The sequence below is a fragment of the Eleutherodactylus coqui genome, chromosome 2 (assembly GCF_035609145.1).
Source record: "Eleutherodactylus coqui strain aEleCoq1 chromosome 2, aEleCoq1.hap1, whole genome shotgun sequence".
Taxonomy (NCBI): Eukaryota; Metazoa; Chordata; class Amphibia; order Anura; family Eleutherodactylidae; genus Eleutherodactylus; species Eleutherodactylus coqui.
In genome coordinates, this window is record NC_089838.1 from 248,601,683 (window position 1) to 248,620,418 (window position 18,736).

Genomic DNA, 18,736 nt, shown 5'->3' on the forward strand with positions numbered 1-18,736 from the left:
TTACCTGCACACATTAATTCCTCACTGGTAAAGGGTGAACGTTTATGTCATGTCAAACATCCCCCCTTTTTTTTATCGTATAGCGCTGTCCTGTCAGGAACGTGCTGAGATCACGTGTTCCTACTATGGCGGCGCCGGTGAGCAGGCTGATGACCCGTGTGTTCCGGGCTGTGGGCTGCAGGGGTTTAGCCACTGGGGTCGCGGGGTCTCCATGGAGGCTACACGGGGCTGTGTGTCTAAAGAGGCCGGCGGTGCTGTCCGGGAGCCGCAGTGCTGTGCAGCAGGAGGTGGAGGAGCTGCTGCAGCAGGTACAGTACCGCGACTCTCCACTAGGGGTACCAGCTGTACGAGTCTAATAGGGCTCCTTCAGACGAGAAACACTTATGATAGCGCGACCTTCACAACGCAAAAAGTTGCGCCACTGTACTTTTCTGCGCCGCCGGGGACCGCTCACACCTGCGCCGTGCTCTAATGAGTCCCCGCTGTTTACGATTTCCCTGCAAAATCGCGCAGTTCTTGGTGCCCTAAATGTGCCCCAAAATAGAGGATGTCGCCTTTTTTTTTTTTGTGGGCTTAAAATGCACGTGAAAACGGGTTATATTCTCTGCGCCATGCACACGCAAATCTACCTATGTGAGTAAGCGCTAAATCGGCCTCAGGAGTGTACGTGTATTTGTGGAGTGGGCGTGGTTTATTGTATTGTGTGCACACTTGCATGCGCAAAAAAGCGGTTTGTAATGGCCGATTCGTCCAATGAGCTCCACTTGTGCTCTCTCTCCAGCGCAATTACTTAGTGTTTCACGCATCTCCTGGCGTATTGCATTTGCGAGTTCTGGTACGTAAATGCGCTGGAGAACATGCTGCGGTTTACTTCTATTTGCACGAAATGTGCAGGAAGCATACGCACGTGTGTGAGGGAATCTATTGCAATCAATAGGTTCTAGTCTCTGCATGCATATACGCCCGTATGAGGGGGTATAAGGCGGTATTTGCACCGAGTCATGGCTGACTCCTAGTTTTCTTGGCAGACTGTTTTAGCAGGGTCGTTTGCCATTACCTTCCCCAGTCATCTCCCCCCACCCCCACCAAGCCGGGTACTCATCTTACCGACCTCAGAAGGCTGAGTCAACCTTGAGCCGGCCACCTGAGCCATGCAGGGATTGGACGCACAACCTTCAGGTCGTGAGCAAGAGCCTTAAAACTCTGCGCCAGGGTGTCCCTGCCTGACCCTGGATATCCTGAACATCATAGGAATCAAATGCCCATATAAGTGCCCGTTGACAGTTCTAACAAGTCAATGGATATTCTCTCTAAGGGCCGTACACAGGACGAGGGTTGCTCAAACAAATGGCCGCCCAGTCGTTAACTGCTCACCACCCTCCGTGTGCCGTTTATACCCATCTTTCTGGGAGGGGATGCGCTGGCAACTGAGGATTTTATCCCCGGAATATTGGGCTGTGAAACGCTGCTCGCCATCGTGTGATTTCTCGCATCACCTTGGGGAAGTAGCAATCCATCCAGGGAAACATTGCACTTGCGTGCAACTAGCTTGAGGTACGAGGCTTTGCCGACCCGAACCTTTCATAACCTATCAGACCTGTGCACTGCAAGGAGGAGGAAATAGAATGGAGCGACGATCGCACATGCATGACGCTGCTCCATCATCTTCAGTGGGAGATAGCTGAGCGCTTGTCGACTAGTTCTAGTAGCTTCATTAAAATGACTGGAGTGGCCCCACACATGTGCAGCCGCCATTCCATTCAATCCCCATGTCACTGCGGAAAGGTGCAACGAGCCCGTAAGAGAGGGGAAGATGGACAGAAGATAATTCTATGACACAAGATACTTGGAATTAGTGGGGGTTTCGGGGGTGCAGCAGGCCGGACGTTGTCCGCATTACACTGGTGTCAATGACCTGGACAGCCGGCTGGACAACCAGCTGATGGACGGGGGGCCCGAGCGACGGACCACTGTCCATCAACTTCTGATGACCTATCCAGGGGATACTACCCCTTTAAGGGATGGCATACTGGTAGGTTAATCCATCACTATCTGGTAAGTTGGGTGCGAGTGTAGATTTCCCATCAATCCCTGGAACCAAGGGGCTGTTGCTTCTTCAGCTCTCTGCACTGTATATTGGAAAAGAGCCTTCTGTCCATCACCAGCATTGTAATCTCATCCACTGTGCTGCTACTATAAACATGGCCTAAAAGGTGGGTATGGTTTTTCCAAATCATGGATGAGACTTAAGAGCAGTTGGAAAGCTTCACACCTATTCTATATGGTGCCCACTATTCTTTAGCTCCTAAGGGCTCATGTCCACGGGCAAAAGAAGAATTAAAATCCGCAGCAGATTTTAACTCTTCACCTGCCCGCGGATCCGCATCCCATAGGGATGCATTGACCACCCGTGGGTAGATAAATACCCGCGGATCGTCAATAAAAGTGATTTTAAAAAAAATGGAGCATGAAAAAATCTGGACCATGCTCCATTTTCGTGCGGGTCTCCCGCGGAGCCTATGGAAGCCGTCCGGATCCGCGGGAGACAAAAATCGGAATTTACTCACCCGCTCCGTTTCTTCTCTTCGCCGCGGTGCCATCTTCTCTCAGTCGCGGCCGGATCTTTTTTCTTCGGGCCGGCGCATGCGCGGGGCACGTCTCCAACGTCATCCTGCGCATCCGCCGGGCCGAAGAAAAAAGATCCGGCTGCGACGCAGAGAAGATGACGCCGCAGCGAAGGAAGGATTCGGAGCGGGCGAGAGGTAAGTTTATTCTTATTTTCAGTGCTCATGTCCGCGGGGCAGGAGGGACCTGCTGCAGATTCTCCATGGAGAATCCGTAGCGGGCCTGATTTTCCCCGTGGACATGAGGCCTAAGTGGCATGTTCGGTAGGATGGAAATTAACCCTATAGGAAATTGACAATATTGCAAAGTGTTGACCAGTGGATCCTGACATAAGGCCATGCGTTTGTCTGTGGGCATCAGCACAGTGGGAAAACTGCATCCTCACGTTCAGGTTTCGGTCACTGGCAAATCATACAGGGATTTATTAAGTAGTGCTACTAGATATGGCGCTATCACACACTTGCTAGCATAGAGCAGGGCAGAGGGGAGGAGGAGTATCACAGCCACATATGAAGAAGGCATGTTTGTGGAGTGTTAAAGTAATCACTTAATTTAGGTTATACTGAAGGGGTATTGTATGATCAGGTATGCCTAATTATTATTACGATGCATCAGAGAAGAGAACAGCGAGAAACACTTTAGTGATGTTCCCAAGCTGGGACATCTGGAAAAGGGGATGCTAAAAATGTATAGCACTGCCAACTGTGTGCCTTATGTAACTATCATAATGTCACAGGACACTATTGTATCTCTTCAACTAAAACGTTTTCTTATGACCATCTTAGGGCTCATACCCACAAATATATTTTCACCGCGTAATAGGCAGTAAATGAAGTTAATGGCTGTGATTGGTTCATCGAGCGTCGGCAATGATTGGCTGAGCCAGGGCGCTCGTGAACCAATCAAAGCGACTTTGTAGCACCACAAAATCGCGGTATTACAGCGACAAAATGCTGCGATTTTTTTCTCGCGGGGATGTCCTGTCGCCCGTGTGAAGGAGGCCTTATTGGCTCATGTAAAAGGTACCTTTTGTGACATTCAGTGTTATAATTGTCATTCAGAGACTGATTGGTGTAATAATGAAGCCAGCATAACACAGCGGCCATCTTTGTGAAAGTTTGACGACTATAGGAGTGGTAGTAAAGAAAAGGTAGCCATCATTGGTGCACTAATCCAGTTGTGGGCGCTTTGTATTCTGCATCTATTCCAGATTGACATGGAGAAAAGTTTGTATTCAGATCATGAGCTTCATCTCACGATGGATGCCGAGCGCCTGCGGAGGATGCAGTCTGATGCGTATGATTCTGATGACGAAGGACAGCAGGACATAGTGACGGCACAAGACCTGGAAGACAAATGGGAACAGAAATGGAGGGAAATGCAACTGGCTCCAAAAATAACAGGTATTGCCACTTAGCAAAACAATGCTAGCCAGAGATTAAATAGGCATTGTACCACCAACATACTGTATAGAGCATGGAGAACGATTTAGCTTTACTGGATAAATGGTCAAAACAATGTAAACTGCAGTTCAACATTTCCAAGTGTAAAATAATGCACTTGGGCAGAAGAAACCCTGGGACTGAGGATTGTATTGGCCGCTCTTGTTGTTTTGATTTCCCTTAGGCCTCATGTCCACGGGGAAAATCAGATCCGCTGCAGATTCTCCATGGAGAATCTGCAGCGGGTCCCTCCTGCCCCGCGGACATGAGGGCTGAAAATAAGAATAAATAAGAATAAACTCACCTCCCACCCGCTCCGTTTTTTCTCTTCGCCGCGGCGTCATCTTCTCTGCGTCGCGGCCGGATCTTCTTTCTTCGGCTCGGCGGATGCGCAGGATGACGTCGGAGACGTGCCCCGCGCATGCGCCGTCCCGAAGAAAAAAGATCCGGCCGCGACTGAGAGAAGATGGCGCCGCGGCGAAGAGAAGAAACAGAGCGGGTGAGTAAAATCTGATTTTTGTCTCCCGCGGATCCGGACGGCTTCCATAGGCTTCAATAGAAGCCCGAGGGAGCCGTCCCCGCGGGAGACCCGCACGAAAATGGAGCATGGTCCAGATTTTTTCATGCTCCATTTTTTTTTAAAATCCCTTTTATTGACCATCCGCAGGTATTAATCTACCCCGCGGGTGGTCAATGCATCCCTATGGGGTGCGGATCCGCGCGCGGGAGAAGAGTTAAAATCCGCTGCGGATTTTAATTCTTATTTTGCCCGTGGACATGAGCCCTTAGGGCTAATGCCCACGGCCGGATTTATTGAACCTAATAGCTCAATGTACACGCTGCAGAATTCCATTGCAGAATTCGGCAGCGTGAAATTACCTGCGGCATGTCCTATTTGCCGAGGGCATACAAGCGGATGACTTCCATTGTAGTCAATGGAAGCTGCCCGTCACGCTATACTTCCGCTGTAGGACAGCAGAATAATAGCGTGAATATGCGGTCCGCCGGCCGCGTCATGTGACGTCGCCAGCGCGTCATGCACTGCATTCCACATGCAAGTCATGCGGTACCTACACAGTGGATCCCGAGGTGAGAATGGGGTCTTTAGGGGGGGTGCCATGATGGACTCCACTGCGGTGTTCTGCTTGCGGAGCTTGTCACGGCCGTGGGCATTAGGCCTTAGGGCTCACACCCACTTGCGTTTTTTATTTTTTTTTCCCTGCGATGCGACAGCAATGATTATGAAGCCAATGATTTTCAATGGATGTACATTTCCTCAGGACAGGCTATCCGGACACCGCTACACCCATGAGTAGTGGGGACCAATGATGGATTATAACAGGGGCGATTGGCGTGACCGCCCCGGGAATCCAAGAAGGCCCACACCAGTCTCATTCGCCCCTATGGTAATCCGCACTGGAGGTTGCTATGACTACTGGGGCCGCAACGGTGGCGGTTGCTATGACAACTGGGGCCTCAATATAGGGAGTTACTATTAATACACAGCGCAGAATTTACAGTAGCTGTAGCAGCAAAATGCATGAGATTTTGAAAATCTGGATTTAATTCCACAGCATGTTAATTTTAAATATAATGTATATCAGTAGCCCATCCAGCGCTTCAGCGTTCCTCCCTGTTGTGTTTTATTTAACTTACTGCGCTGTCCCTTTTGTAACAAGATAAAAATCATGTTTTGATAAGCCACACCCATACCCCCCCCCCCCCACACACACACACACACACCCTCTTTCCCGCTTTGAAGGAGGGCGAAGCTGTGTGAACAGCCTCGGGCCTTTTATCTCTTTTAACCTGCCACTGGCGGGGACCTAGACCCTCTGTCGGGGGCCCTGATAATCACTGGATGTTCAGCAGGATTAGCTCAACAAAAAAACCTAAAAGGACACTAAATGACAGATGTGTGTCCATGAAAATAGTTATTTATTAAATTGTAACACGCTAACATAGATTGTAACTTGCAATATAGGGATTTATGGTCTTTAATACTTATTCTGCAATAAAACCCTCGGCTGCTAAACTTTCGTCTGAGAGTCGTCGGCCGTCAACCACTGCTCAGTCAAAGGGGTATAACGCCAGCTGTAACCTAAGTGCAGAAGATAGTGGAAGTCGCTTGGGCTTGAGTTCGGAATATGCTGCACATGATCCTGCTTTACCATCTACAATGTAACAAGTAGTCATTGTGTCCTACACTGACACTCCCTGGCAACGAAAATAATGTTAACGTTATTAAAGCAGGTACTAGACAAAGGTACGCCGTCACAATATTCAACTTTGTTAAGACACGACTTCTGAAGCGTAGGCTGCTCCAAATACTGCAAATGTAAAAAAGAGGTAGGTAGGCTTCTATGTCTAAAATCTTCTTTATTTTCAGGGAACAGACATGAAAGACAAGTTATCAAGGAGCTGGAGGCGTTTCGGCTAGTCCTGCAGCCTTTCTCAACAGCTAAGCTAAGCTCCTTAACAACTTGTCTTTTATGCCTGTTCCCTGAAAATAAAGAAGATTTTAGACGTATAAGCCTACCTACCTCTTGTTTACATTTACATTGTTATCCGCTGAAGCTGACGTTTTTTTTGTCTTATATCATCGCCTGACTATGGGGTCCCCGCTATAAAGGGTGAGCTCTACCTTTTCTTATCGCATGCTTGCTCAAAATACTGTGTGAAGATATGGGAAATATACACAAGCCATAGTTTGTTACGTGTGCTGCTGGAATCTGTAGATCTAGGCTTCCTAGCAGCACAGCTCCACAGGAGGTGCAGGGTTATTTGATTGAGTCGGCTGGGTGTGGTTCTTCCTGCCAGCCAATCAATCTCCTGGGTCTGTATATTCTTGGTATTTATATTCAGCTTATCATCTGTTACTAGTGGTTGCATTTTGTATGTGGAATATAAATACCAGGTATTAGTTGACATGTTGTACAATATGTGGAAGCTAGCAGGCCACTTCACGGCTCCTGGTTATACTGCTAGTCCCTACACTAACCAGGAGTCCAGCAGAACCGGAAACCGTTCACACCGCACGCTGCAACAGGACAGGACACAGATTGCAGGACACACAGCAAGCTAACACAAAACTGACAGAATTTAAACGTACAAACGGACATGAACCCAATCACACTGCAAACTTCACCAGCCAAGGATTCATGACTACTCACCTTGAACTCTATACACAGACTGACCAAGAGCTGGGTTTATAGGTGAGCACAGACCCAGGAGATTGGCTGTCAGGAAGAACCACACCCAGCCGTCTCAATCAATTAACCCTCCACTTCCTGTGGAGCTGTGCTGCTAGGAAGCCTAGAACTACAGATTCCGGCAGCACACGTAACATAGTTATTACACACAGAAGTACGATGGTTGTCACGAGGTAAAGCGTTGTCCTGTTTACTTGCACTTTGAACTGAAGTTTCGTCACTTTTGAATGACCCAAGCCGTTTGCTAGCAGATCATTTGAATAATTGAATGATTAGCATGGTTGTGCAAATTATGTTACTTGGCAGACGTTTTTTCGAAAATGAACGAATTCAGCACATCCGTACAATGGAAATGGAAGACCATATTCGAAGCGAATGTCAAAATTGCCACGCTGAAGAAAAAGATATGCTCTACTTGGAAAGTGTTGAGAATAAAGATCTGACTTGTTTCTCATGAACTTCAAACTTTTTAGAAGAAAATAACATAACAATAAATGAATCACCTTAACAATTTGCTTCAAAATTTAAATTCCTAATTTCTGAGGGACACTCAGGAATCGATTCGAAAGAATTCTGAGTGGATTGTAGGTCCATATTCGGTGATGTCAAAACCAGCAGCCCTCGCTGCGGCAGAATATGAGGTCCTTATAGACCCGGTTTGGGACAGCCACTGTCAGGCATCATTTCAAAGCAAACCACTTCCCGAATTTTGGGCTCTGTGGAGGATCTTTCTATATTAATGGAGTTTTCGAGGTACACAGTTAAAAAATGTAAATATCATGCTTGTTTGGATGCAGAAGACGATATGCATTTTCAATTGACTTCTGTGACACCGGACATTGGCAAACTCTGCTGCAAGAAGCTGGCACATTGTTCATATTAACTTATAAGTCAAATATCTTCACTGTTATTTTGTAGATTTAAATAATAAATAATAGTGTTTCCAGTTTTTTTTAAACTATTGTCTCCTTTCTTTAATATATACCTTTTATTAGTCATACTTCCATATACGTATTGTGTGTAATATGCCTCATAGAACATAGACAGAACTAAACATTTCTTGGAGCTCCACAAGAAACTTTTGCTTCAAAAAGGGCTTCATAGCTGAAAAAGTTTGGGAACCACTAATCTAGAAGCTCAGTTACAGCAAATGTGGACAAATATGCTGCATAATACCCAATGGACCCTGTATGCCTCCATGCCCGCCCGTATCACATCTTGCATTCAAGCTAGAGGCAGCCCAACAGGGTACTAGAGCCTCCATGCCCGCCCATATCACATCTTGCATTTAAGCTAGAGGCGGCCCAACAGGGTACTAGAGCCTCCATGCCCGCCCATATCACATCTTGCATTCAAGCAAGAGGCGATACAGCAGGGTACTAGATCCTCCATGCCCGCCTGTATCACATCTTGTATCCAAGCTTAGAGGTGATACAACAGGGTACTAGAGCCTTCATGCCCGCCCGTATCACATCTTGCATTCAAGCTAGAGGCGTCCCAACAGGGTACTAGAGCCTCCATGCCCGCCCGTATCACATCTTGCATTCAAGCTAGAGGCGTCCCAACAGGGTACTAGAGCCTCCATGCCCGCCCGTATCACATCTTGCATTCAAGCTAGAGGCGGCCCAACAGGGTACTAGAGCCTCCACGCCGCCCGTATCACATATTGCATTCAAGCTAGAGGCGGCCCAACAGGGTACTAGAGCCTCCATGCCCGCCCGTATCACATCTTGCATTCAAGCTAGAGGCGGCCCAACAGGGTACTAGAGCCTCCACGCCGCCCGTATCACATATTGCATTCAAGCTAGAGGCGGCCCAACAGGGTACTAGAGCCTCCATGCCCGCCCGTATCACATCTTGCATTCAAGCAAGAGGCGGCCCAACAGGGTACTAGAGCCTCCATGCCCGCCCGTATCACATCTTGCATTCAAGCTAGAGGCGGTACAACAGGGTACTAGAGCCTCCATGCCCGCCCGTATCACATCTTGCATTCAAGCTAGAGGCGGCCCAACAGGGTACTAGAGCCTCCCTTCAAGTATTCCGTTTTCCAAAATAAATTAAATTCTCCTTTTCTCTGATACTGTAATCACTAACTTTTATATCAATGTTGCAATTAGAAATAGAAAGTTTCATTCAATTCTGACAACTCCTCCTAGGGAATAGATTGTATTTAGTTTTTTTACTATGAGTATATATCCTAAGAGAGAAATAAAAAGGAAATTAAGCAGGGAAGAGTATAGATGGACCATGTGCTCTTTTTTTTCGAATTTGTTTTTTCTACTACAAGTGAATGTATAAAACTGATATATCTTATTACAGAAAAACAAACAACAAACCGATCATTCAGGCTTAATTTGCTTCGGAAATTTATGGAGAGGGGAGGAGGATGAAGCAGCTGTAAAGAGAGACCAAGAGACGCTGAAGGCTCTAGTACGTTTTCTTTCTCGCCTCAATGCTGGATTTACAGCTACACTGCTCAGTACTGCTGTATTATATCCTCCTTACTGTTGCTTCTGAGTGTGTGCTATATAGAGGTAGGGAAACGGGGTCTTCTTTTCCTTGTGTATACTGTGCATTGGAGACATCACAGTTAATCTACACCCACCAGCTATGTGAAAACTGAAAATTGGAGATGAGCCTGAAAAACTGGTGATAAATGCAGGATATGGGCCATATAATGGCCAGAAATAGTGTTATTTCTCATAACCGCTTATTCTGCAAAGTCACCTGAAAGTGCAGGTTGTTGTAAATAGGTTAGTTGATATATAATGAAATCGGTTAAATGTACTAAAGTACATCCCACAAAAACTTTACATTTACTTCAGAGTGAGTTCAGCACTCAGTTTCCAGAAACCTCACAATAATCAAAATGGTGCCTTGAAAGTAAATGTGACTGCGTTACCCATAGTATTCTGCAGGTAGCTGGGGCATCTGTGCACATGCACTGGACACACGGCCGGCACGTGCTGCTTGTGCAAATGTCATTTTGATTAAAGCAGTGGCTTATACCTATCTGATGATTTCTTGTTCTCCAGTATTATCTTACATACCGCAGTACGTCATTCATGCAGCACCTCTGACTTTACCGCTCTTATCTCTATCAATGTTCTCTCTTAATCCAACCACCTACAGCTATTATGCCCATAATAACAACCTTCTGTGACTCCAAGACTACTTCTGTACTGCCTCTAGAATGCTTTGCCTAAGACTTTTGTCACTGTGCACTTTATAAAAGGCACCAACTGACACCGGTTCAAGACGCTTTGTTTATATTCTTCATATTCTACGTATAAGTAGATGGTCTAGAGGGGGAAGTGAGGCCTGCTTTATGCTCTTTAGCTGGCTAGGGTGGTGGGATTTAATTGAAGATGCATGCCATAGATTGTCTGGTCTCCACTGCTAATGCCCATGGCTGATTTCTGCTGTGTTTTACGCGGCTGGAAATCCGCGGCATAGCCCCGCCGCTATTAGGTTCTATTGAACCTAATAGCTCAATGTTCATGCTGCGGAATTCCACTGCGTGAAATAAACCGCAGCATGTTCTAAATGCCGCGGGAATACACGCGATCGACTTCCATTGCAGTCAATGGAAGCCGGCCGTCACGCTATACTTCCGCTGTAGTACAGCGGACGTATCGTGTGAATATGTGGCCCTGCCCACCGCCAGGTCGCGTCATCTGACACTGCCGGCGTGTCATGCGTTGTACTGTGCATGTGCGCCAGCCGTCCATGCGGGGCTTATACGGCAGATCCATGGTGGTAAGGGGCACCGTGGTGGACTCCGCTGCGATATTCCGCTGACAGTGTCCGTCACGGCTGTGGGCATTAGCCCTAAGAGTTGTCCCCTTTTTTTCAAATTTAAAAAGGCACTCGGCTGTTGTTGTGGTGTGTTTTTTTTTTTTAACTTCATTTTGGTGAAATTCATCACCATATCAGTGACCTCTGCTGTGAAGAATCCAGTTTTGGAAAAGATTCTGACTTTGGCTCATAACTCCTTGTGATTGTTACTAGGCTTGTTAAAAGGTCTGATATTGACTTGCAGGAATGCTGCCTTCCAATAGGTGGAGCTGTAATGGTATTATTCATATTCACATTTGCATATTTCCTAGATGAGCATGGATAACCTTATAAGTCTTCTCACAATTCCTTCTAGGTGCTCTCCCTAAGGAGAAATGTTACCCTTCCTGACTGATTGACTCCTTTGACAATCGGTATAAATATTAATCAAACTCTCCAGTGTTGGTAGATTCGGCTCACTATTCTATGTATGGAAGTCTTCCAACGGTGGATCTTCGGGGGTGAATGAAGTGTCGGGCATGTTAATTTCTACATGCCCAAATCTTTGTTCCTGCAGCAGATAAACAGCTGCCAAGCGGGTTTAGCAGAAGCGTATTCCACTCTTCCCACTGAAATAAATCTGCACAGTCAGCCGCAAAAGTGTGCATGTTAATGGTGGAATTGGCTGAAATGGTGTGGGGGAACAAGTTGACATTGTCCTCCTAGCCTTTTGTATGGCCAGATCAGGAAGGAGGACAAAAATGAGGTGCTTACTAATAAGGGGCAAAAACTGTTCTACATAGATGACATAAGACTGCAATGTTTTATGTATCATTAATTTGGGGCAGTCTATCCTAATCCCGTTATTTACTGTTTGTTACAGAAGCAGATGAAAAGAATGATCGGACCTCGCTCAACAGGAAGCTAGAAAGCAATTTAGTCCTGCTGATTAAAGAAAAGATTGGCAATGAAGAGATCTGGATGTTCCCTCAAATTGAGTGGATGGCTGGAGAAACAATGAGGCAGACAGCAGGACGAGCGCTTTCTAACTTATCAGGTATCTTCTTTATTTGGACAGAAGCAGGTCCAAAATTAGTATTTTACAGGTCGTCATAGGGGATTGTTGTAGAATTCTTCACTTTTTAAAGGGGGAGCACTTTAAAATCTTATAGGAAAAATAATCTAAAAATTACAGTTAAGGCAAATTTTTATTCTTCCACATAAGAGTGATACAAAGTGTACCTTCAAATTGAAATTTTTTTAAAAAAATTCTTTAATACAAAACCTTATAAAATGACACATGTAAATTGCATTCTTTAACTCCTTTGTTGAGAATCAACCATTCCACCTATTGTCAAAACCAAATTCAAAGTGCTTATTCACTCTACACATCCCATTCTGCCAAGTTGTTTAGCAGAGTAGCCAAAATGTAGTGTTTCACGTTTGGGGCAGAAAAGCCCATCTTACTAAATCGCATTGCAACACCAACTAATGTACAGTCTTTTACCAAACCAAATAAAGCTTTAACCCTTTCCAATCCACTGTCTGACGTCTGAAGACATTATGATTTAAGACTGTACAGCTTCAATGTTGGAAGACGTCTGTCAGGTTTTTCTTACTGTATATTGCCAGCCTCTCTGCTGTCGGAGCCTATCCATCGTGTCACCTCATGCAGTACTGGCTTTAGTCAGCAGATAGCGCCGTTGTATAGAAGCAGAAAAAGAGTAACCCCCTAGGAAAACCAGGATACAAATTGGATTAGAAAGGGTTAAAATGCCTTACAAAGTATTGAACACACTATTTAGAAGCCATTCCGGAGAGCTGGAAAGTTATGCTTGCTTTCAGCATCCCAACTGTTGTTTTACTTAAAGGGAACCTGTCATCATCTTTGAGCTCCATACATTAAGTTATGGTGTTCAAAGGTGAGGAAACAGGAAGTCCCTGGATCTGTGTTTCATACTCGCTGAATGCACTGTTCCAGCACTGAATCATAGATTTGGAAGTGACCTCCAGGGTCATCGGGTCCAACCCCCTGCTCAGTGCAAGAATTACTAAATTATCCCAAACAGATATTTGTCCAGCCTTTGTTTGAAGACATCCATTGAAGGAGAACTCACCACCTCCTGTGGTAAACTGTTCCACTCATTGATCACCCTCACTGTCAAAGTTTTTTCTAATATCTAATTTGTGTCTCCTCTCTTTCACTTTCATCCCATTGCTTCTAGTCTTTCCTTGTACAAATGAGAATAGGGCTGATCCCTCTGCACTGTGACAGCCCTTCAGATATTTGTAGACAGCTATTAAGTCTCCTCTCAGCCTTCTTTTTTGCAAGCTAAACATTCCCAGATCCTTTAACCGTTCTTCATAGGACATGATTTGCAGACCGCTCACCATCGCATGCTGCGGTTTGAATCCCGCGAGCGGAGAATCGCTATGATTCTCCGCTCGTGGACATCGGGCTGCGCTTTCCATAGTTGGGTCTGTGGAAAGCGTTCACGGTGTTGCCTGAGGCCAGATTTTCGCCGCGGTTAACACAGTTACATATGACCCATGGACAGGAGGCCTAAGGAAGATTAGAGTAATTACCTAACATCTAGACTCTATGCTTCTCTTAATACATCCCAGAATTGTTTTTGCTGCTGCATCACACTGTTGACTCATATTCAGTCTGTGATCTATTAGTATACTGTGTCCCTGCGTAGCTGCTGCACGCACACAGCATGACTTCAGCCAGTTGTGCGCACGAGCCCTACCATTCATCTTTGTGAGACAGTATGCAGAGAGCTGTCTGAAGAGTCACTCTGTGTGCTCCCCAACTTCATGGGGACACAGCTGGAACGTGAAGCCTGGTAAGTATGAAATACAGCTCCCTGAACTCCCTATTCCCTCACCTTTGGGCCTAGTGACCTAGTTTATGAGGCTCAAAGGTGATGACGGGTTCCTTTTAAAAATGAACACTAACATAGAGTTCTTGTGGCAGGATATCTTCGTCCTTTTGATTTTAAATGTGCGCGGTTATGTTGTTACGAGGATGCCTTTGAGGCACTTTTTCAAACATGCACTACCTTGTATGTATATGGCTAGATTTTCTTTACTATAACATCTCTCTAGAAAATGCCAATTATCTTATTTACTGAAGTTTATAAAAAAATATATATGAAAATTATATACATTTTTTTGTCTTTCCACAGAAAAACACATTGAAGCTCTTTTCTTAGGAAATGCTCCCTGTGGCTTTTACAAGTACAAGTTCCCCAAAATGATGCGAAGTGAAGATGTGATGGGAGCAAAGGTGTTCTTTTTCAAAGCTCTGCTCAAGAGTCAATCTTTGCTCCCAAATAAGAAAAAAGGAGAGTATGTTTGGGTTAGCAAGGATGAACTAAAGGACTATTTAAAGCCAGCATATCTATCTGAAGTGAATAAGTTTGTGATAGACATATAATATATACAACTGTGTAAATATGCTAATAAAAACTTTTTGTACGTCTATGGGAAATTACATGTTATGTGATTTCTAGTACTTTGTATCAGTTGTTCTTCTTTTTTTTTTTTTTTTTTTACCTGTTATGGATTCTTTAAAGAGTACCTACACTTTTATGAAACCTTTGACATGTCAAAAGTTTAGATCAGTGGGGGTCCTGGGGGGTCCTGGGCATTGTTCCTTCTAAGCAGACCTAAAATTGAAATTAAATGCATAATGGCTATAAAACAGTCAGATATAAAGGGCCATGTAGAATACAGGCAGATAGTATTTAAATGATTTGCAGGTCTAGCACAGTAAAGGTTATTGTCTGCATTCATGGTGGTCTAGGGTAGTAAAGGGATTAATATTTATTTCCTTGGTGGTTCAGAACAATGAATAGGTTAATAGCACCATCCCTGATTATCTAGAACAGTCAAATGGCTTATTTTAAGATCTCTGCAGAAAGGCAGTGGAACAGTTAATTATTCATACTTCAGGTATTTCTCCAGGCTCCAATGTTGTCTTGGCTGTAACAGGAGACTGAATACTGATGGTTTAGCTTCCTATTTTGTCACTGCATTGATTATAGAGCCGACTGCAGAGAGATGACAGAGAACTCTATGATTGGGCAGAGTGATTCAGGAGCACTCTGCCCACTCATTAAGGGGAAAGCCCAGGAAGTCTGCACAATAGCAGACTTTCTCTGTGCAGGGATAGCTTCTGAGCTGCATAGCTTAGAGGCAACAGTGAAGATAACCTCTTCTCATATAACCTATTGAAGAATATGAATATTATAGAAGCGACGCCGTGCCCTGAACGCCTTCTGTTAGCTACAGAAGATAGTAACTGCACCCCTGTGGACTCAGCCCAGCTATCCAGAGCAGCAGGTGAAAAATGTGGCATGGCAGAGTTCTTTCCTGCTAATACTGGCAGTCTGCTACAGATTACAGCTTCCCCTTCAAAGTATTGCAATTTGTGGAATTGCACAATAGTTTCATGCCCAAAATTACGGTTTACATCATCAAGTCGACCACCGCTCTTCTAGTGGTTCCATTAGCAATACAAGGGGGCCATAAGCGGCACCAGTAGAGTAGTCCTATGATTCATCGTCATTACTCGGCTTGCTTATGCTTGTGAAGGGTGCAGTTCCAGCAATGTTTATTATAGAATTGCAAATCATCCTATTGCATAATACATTATTAAAAGTGACACCAAGATGATGCTTCACTTTAATGGGGACGGAGCTTGTGAGATTTATGTGATGTACTGTTGTGTGTAGGTGACAGGTTTAGTTACTGCTTGTTAGATATTGGATTGGCTGCAGCATAACAATTCCTTTTGTTAAATGCATCTCGGGCTTCGGTAGGAGTCATGCAGACTTTCAATAAATAATACATGGATTAGTCAAATATGCTGGGGTGATTAAAAAAAATTACAGAAAACAATATTCTTCCAAAATTAAACAATTAGGAGTTATAATGTGCGCACTGATTGTATCATACATTACGTTATGGGCTTAATAAGCAGTTGAATTGTCATCTTTTTCTTCTCCCTGACAGAGTAATAGAATAAAACTTGTGTTATGCAGCAGCAGGATAGAAGTATCAATAATGCATTGCATCTAATTGGCATTTTGACAGCAGAACTTGGTTACTTGCACTTGGGAATATATTTGTTACAAGACACAATATATTCTAAAAACAAATTTGTAGTTTCATACCGAACACATAGCAGTAGGGTTGCAACGCAGGAGACGTGTGTACGTGGAGATATTCAAGCCTCGTCCATACAAGTGTTTTCATGTTCTATATTGAAAGGCTCTGAACACAAGAAAATATAGCAAAAACTGCTACAACACACAATACAAAGATTACGGGAGACAAAACTGTAGTTCCTGTTTATACTTCTCTTTGTATGTATGTGTGAATGAGACCTATACACTATGGATGACATATCCACTACAGTATGGATGACCTATCCACGAGATAGATCATCAATAGTTGATCAACAGAGGTCCGCTGCTCAGGATCCACGTCGATCATCTGATTGAAATAACAGGCACGCTCTGGTGAGCGCCGCTGACATTTCAGTCCATACCAGGCACAACGCTGTACATTATATAGTGGTTGCGTCAGGTATTACAGCTCAGTCCTATTCACTTGAAAGGGATTGAGCTGCTCTCAGCCTATGTGATTGATGAAAGTGATGTCACAGGCCGTGGCCTCTTCAATCAGCTGATAGGCAGGGATCCTGAAAGGTGGACCCCTCCCAATGAATTACTGTTGACCTGAGCATAGTTCATTTATAGTACAGTACCAGAAGACCTCTAACAATAATCCATCCATGTTAAAGAGAGCTATTTAGACTTAAAGGGGTTGTCCCGAGGCAGCAAGTGGGTCTATACACTTCTGCATGGCCATAATAATGCACTTTGTAATGTACATTGTGCATTAATTATGAGCCATACAGAAGTTATAAAAAGTTTTATACTTACCTGCTCCGTTGCTGGCGTCCTCGTCTCCATGGTGCCGACTAATTTTCGCCCTCCGATGGCCAAATTAGCCGCGCTTGCGCAGTCCGGGTCTTCTCCTCTTCTCTATGGGGCTCCGTGTAGCTCCGTGTAGCTCCGCCCCGTCACGTGCCGATTCCAGCCAATCAGGAGGCTGGAATCGGCAATGGACCGCACAGAAGCCCTGCGGTCCATGAAGACAGAGGATCCCGGCGGCCATCTTCAGCAGGTGAGTATGAAGACGCCGGACCGCCGGGATTCAGGTAAGCGCTGTGCGGGTGGTTTTTTTAACCCCTGCATCGGGGTTGTCTCGCGCCGAACGGGGGGGGGGGTTTAAAAAAAAAAAAAAACCCGTTTCGGCGCGGGACATCTCCTTTAACGATCTTCAGATAGTGCTAACATATTCTGCAGCAATGTACCATTAGGAAAGGAACAAATAATATGTCAAGTATTCAAAGTAAATGTACAATGAAACAAAAAAATGATACCAACCATAGGGGATTAGGCTTAACTCCCATAGCAATTCCACCAATGCTGTGAGATTCCTAGGGGTTCCTTCAGGGACTGAAAACTGCATTCAAAGTTTCCCCCGAATTGAACCATTCACGGTCTTTAGTTAAATGCACACCACTTTGATGTCCTTTTTGACAGAGATTCCATTTGTTTCTACTATATATGTTGTATAGAATAGTGTAGTTGACTAATGACCATGAATGCTCAGGGCTTCAGTCTCAATACTGTTTTTTAGATCCTTGAAACAAAATCACATAGTGTATTGAAATATGCCTGTGGGTATGAAGCCTTAGGCTATGTTAACACAGGGTGGAAATCCTGAATTTTTGCAAGGACAACTTTCTTTTTTTTGCAGAGACTGTGAAATGCACAGCAATTCTGCCATAGTTGGGGCCCATGTCATTACTGCGCAGTACAATTATGTCATCTGACATCTCCATCTCAGTGTGTGGCACCACCATAACTCGCAGACAGCATGCCCGCTGCCTTGTGGTTATATTCGACTGTCATCTCTCCTTTACCCCCCCCCCCCCACATGCAATCTGTGGACCGAACATGTCAGCTGAACCTCAAGAACATCGCAAGAATCCGCCCTTTCCTCACAGTGGTCTCGCCTCGATTATTGCAACTTGCTGCTGATCGGCCATCCCCCGTGCCAGACTCTACCCCCTCCAGTCCAATCTGAATGTGGCAGCCAGGCTCATCTCTCTTTCCAGCCGCTATTCGGACACATCTGCCCTGTGCCAGTCACTGCACTGGCTTCCCGTCAAATACAGAATTCAATTTAAACTTGCTACCCTCATCCATAAAGCTCTCCGCCCTACATCGCCTCCCTCTTCTCAACCCACCACCTAGCCGGGGCCCTCGGCTCTGCTAACGAAATCAGACTGAGTGCCACTTTTATTTGAACCTCTCCTTCCCGCCTCTAAGACTTCTCCAGAGCAGCACCTGTCCTCTGGAACGCGCTACCCATAACTATCCGTGCAGTCCCTGATTCACAAAACTTCAGGCATGCTCTATAAAAACGCACCTCTTTAGGGAGGCGTACCATATTTCCTAAACCAAACCCCTCTGTACTCCACCTGATAACATGCTCCATGTCCTAGTGACTGTAACCCTGCTAGCCACCATCAACCACCCCCTGCAGTCACACTGATTCAGCCACCACACGGCTTAATGTCTGACCATTGTTTAT

The 18,736-nt window shown here is 45.1% G+C and overlaps 1 protein-coding gene across 1 annotated transcript; it reads left to right on the forward strand.

Annotated features, from left to right (window-relative positions):
* Positions 1–102: 102 nt before the first annotated feature.
* MRPL46 (mitochondrial ribosomal protein L46) lies at positions 103–14,573 on the forward strand. The gene is made up of 4 exons (XM_066589983.1): positions 103–308; positions 3,836–4,028; positions 11,940–12,113; positions 14,248–14,573. Exons 1-4 carry the CDS (start codon positions 126–128, stop codon positions 14,496–14,498), a joined length of 801 nt encoding a protein of 266 aa, XP_066446080.1. The 5' UTR covers positions 103–125; the 3' UTR covers positions 14,499–14,573.
* Positions 14,574–18,736: the final 4,163 nt, after the last annotated feature.

Excerpts from the sequence above, each read along its gene's own strand:
- MRPL46 (XM_066589983.1), top strand. The coding sequence starts at position 126 with ATGGCGGCGCCGGTGAGCAGGCTGATGACCCGTGTGTTCCGGGCTGTG. Across the intron at positions 4,029-11,939 it reads ACTGGCTCCAAAAATAACAG|AAGCAGATGAAAAGAATGAT; the intron begins GTATTGCCACTT and ends TGTTTGTTACAG. Across the intron at positions 12,114-14,247 it reads AGCGCTTTCTAACTTATCAG|AAAAACACATTGAAGCTCTT; the intron begins GTATCTTCTTTA and ends GTCTTTCCACAG.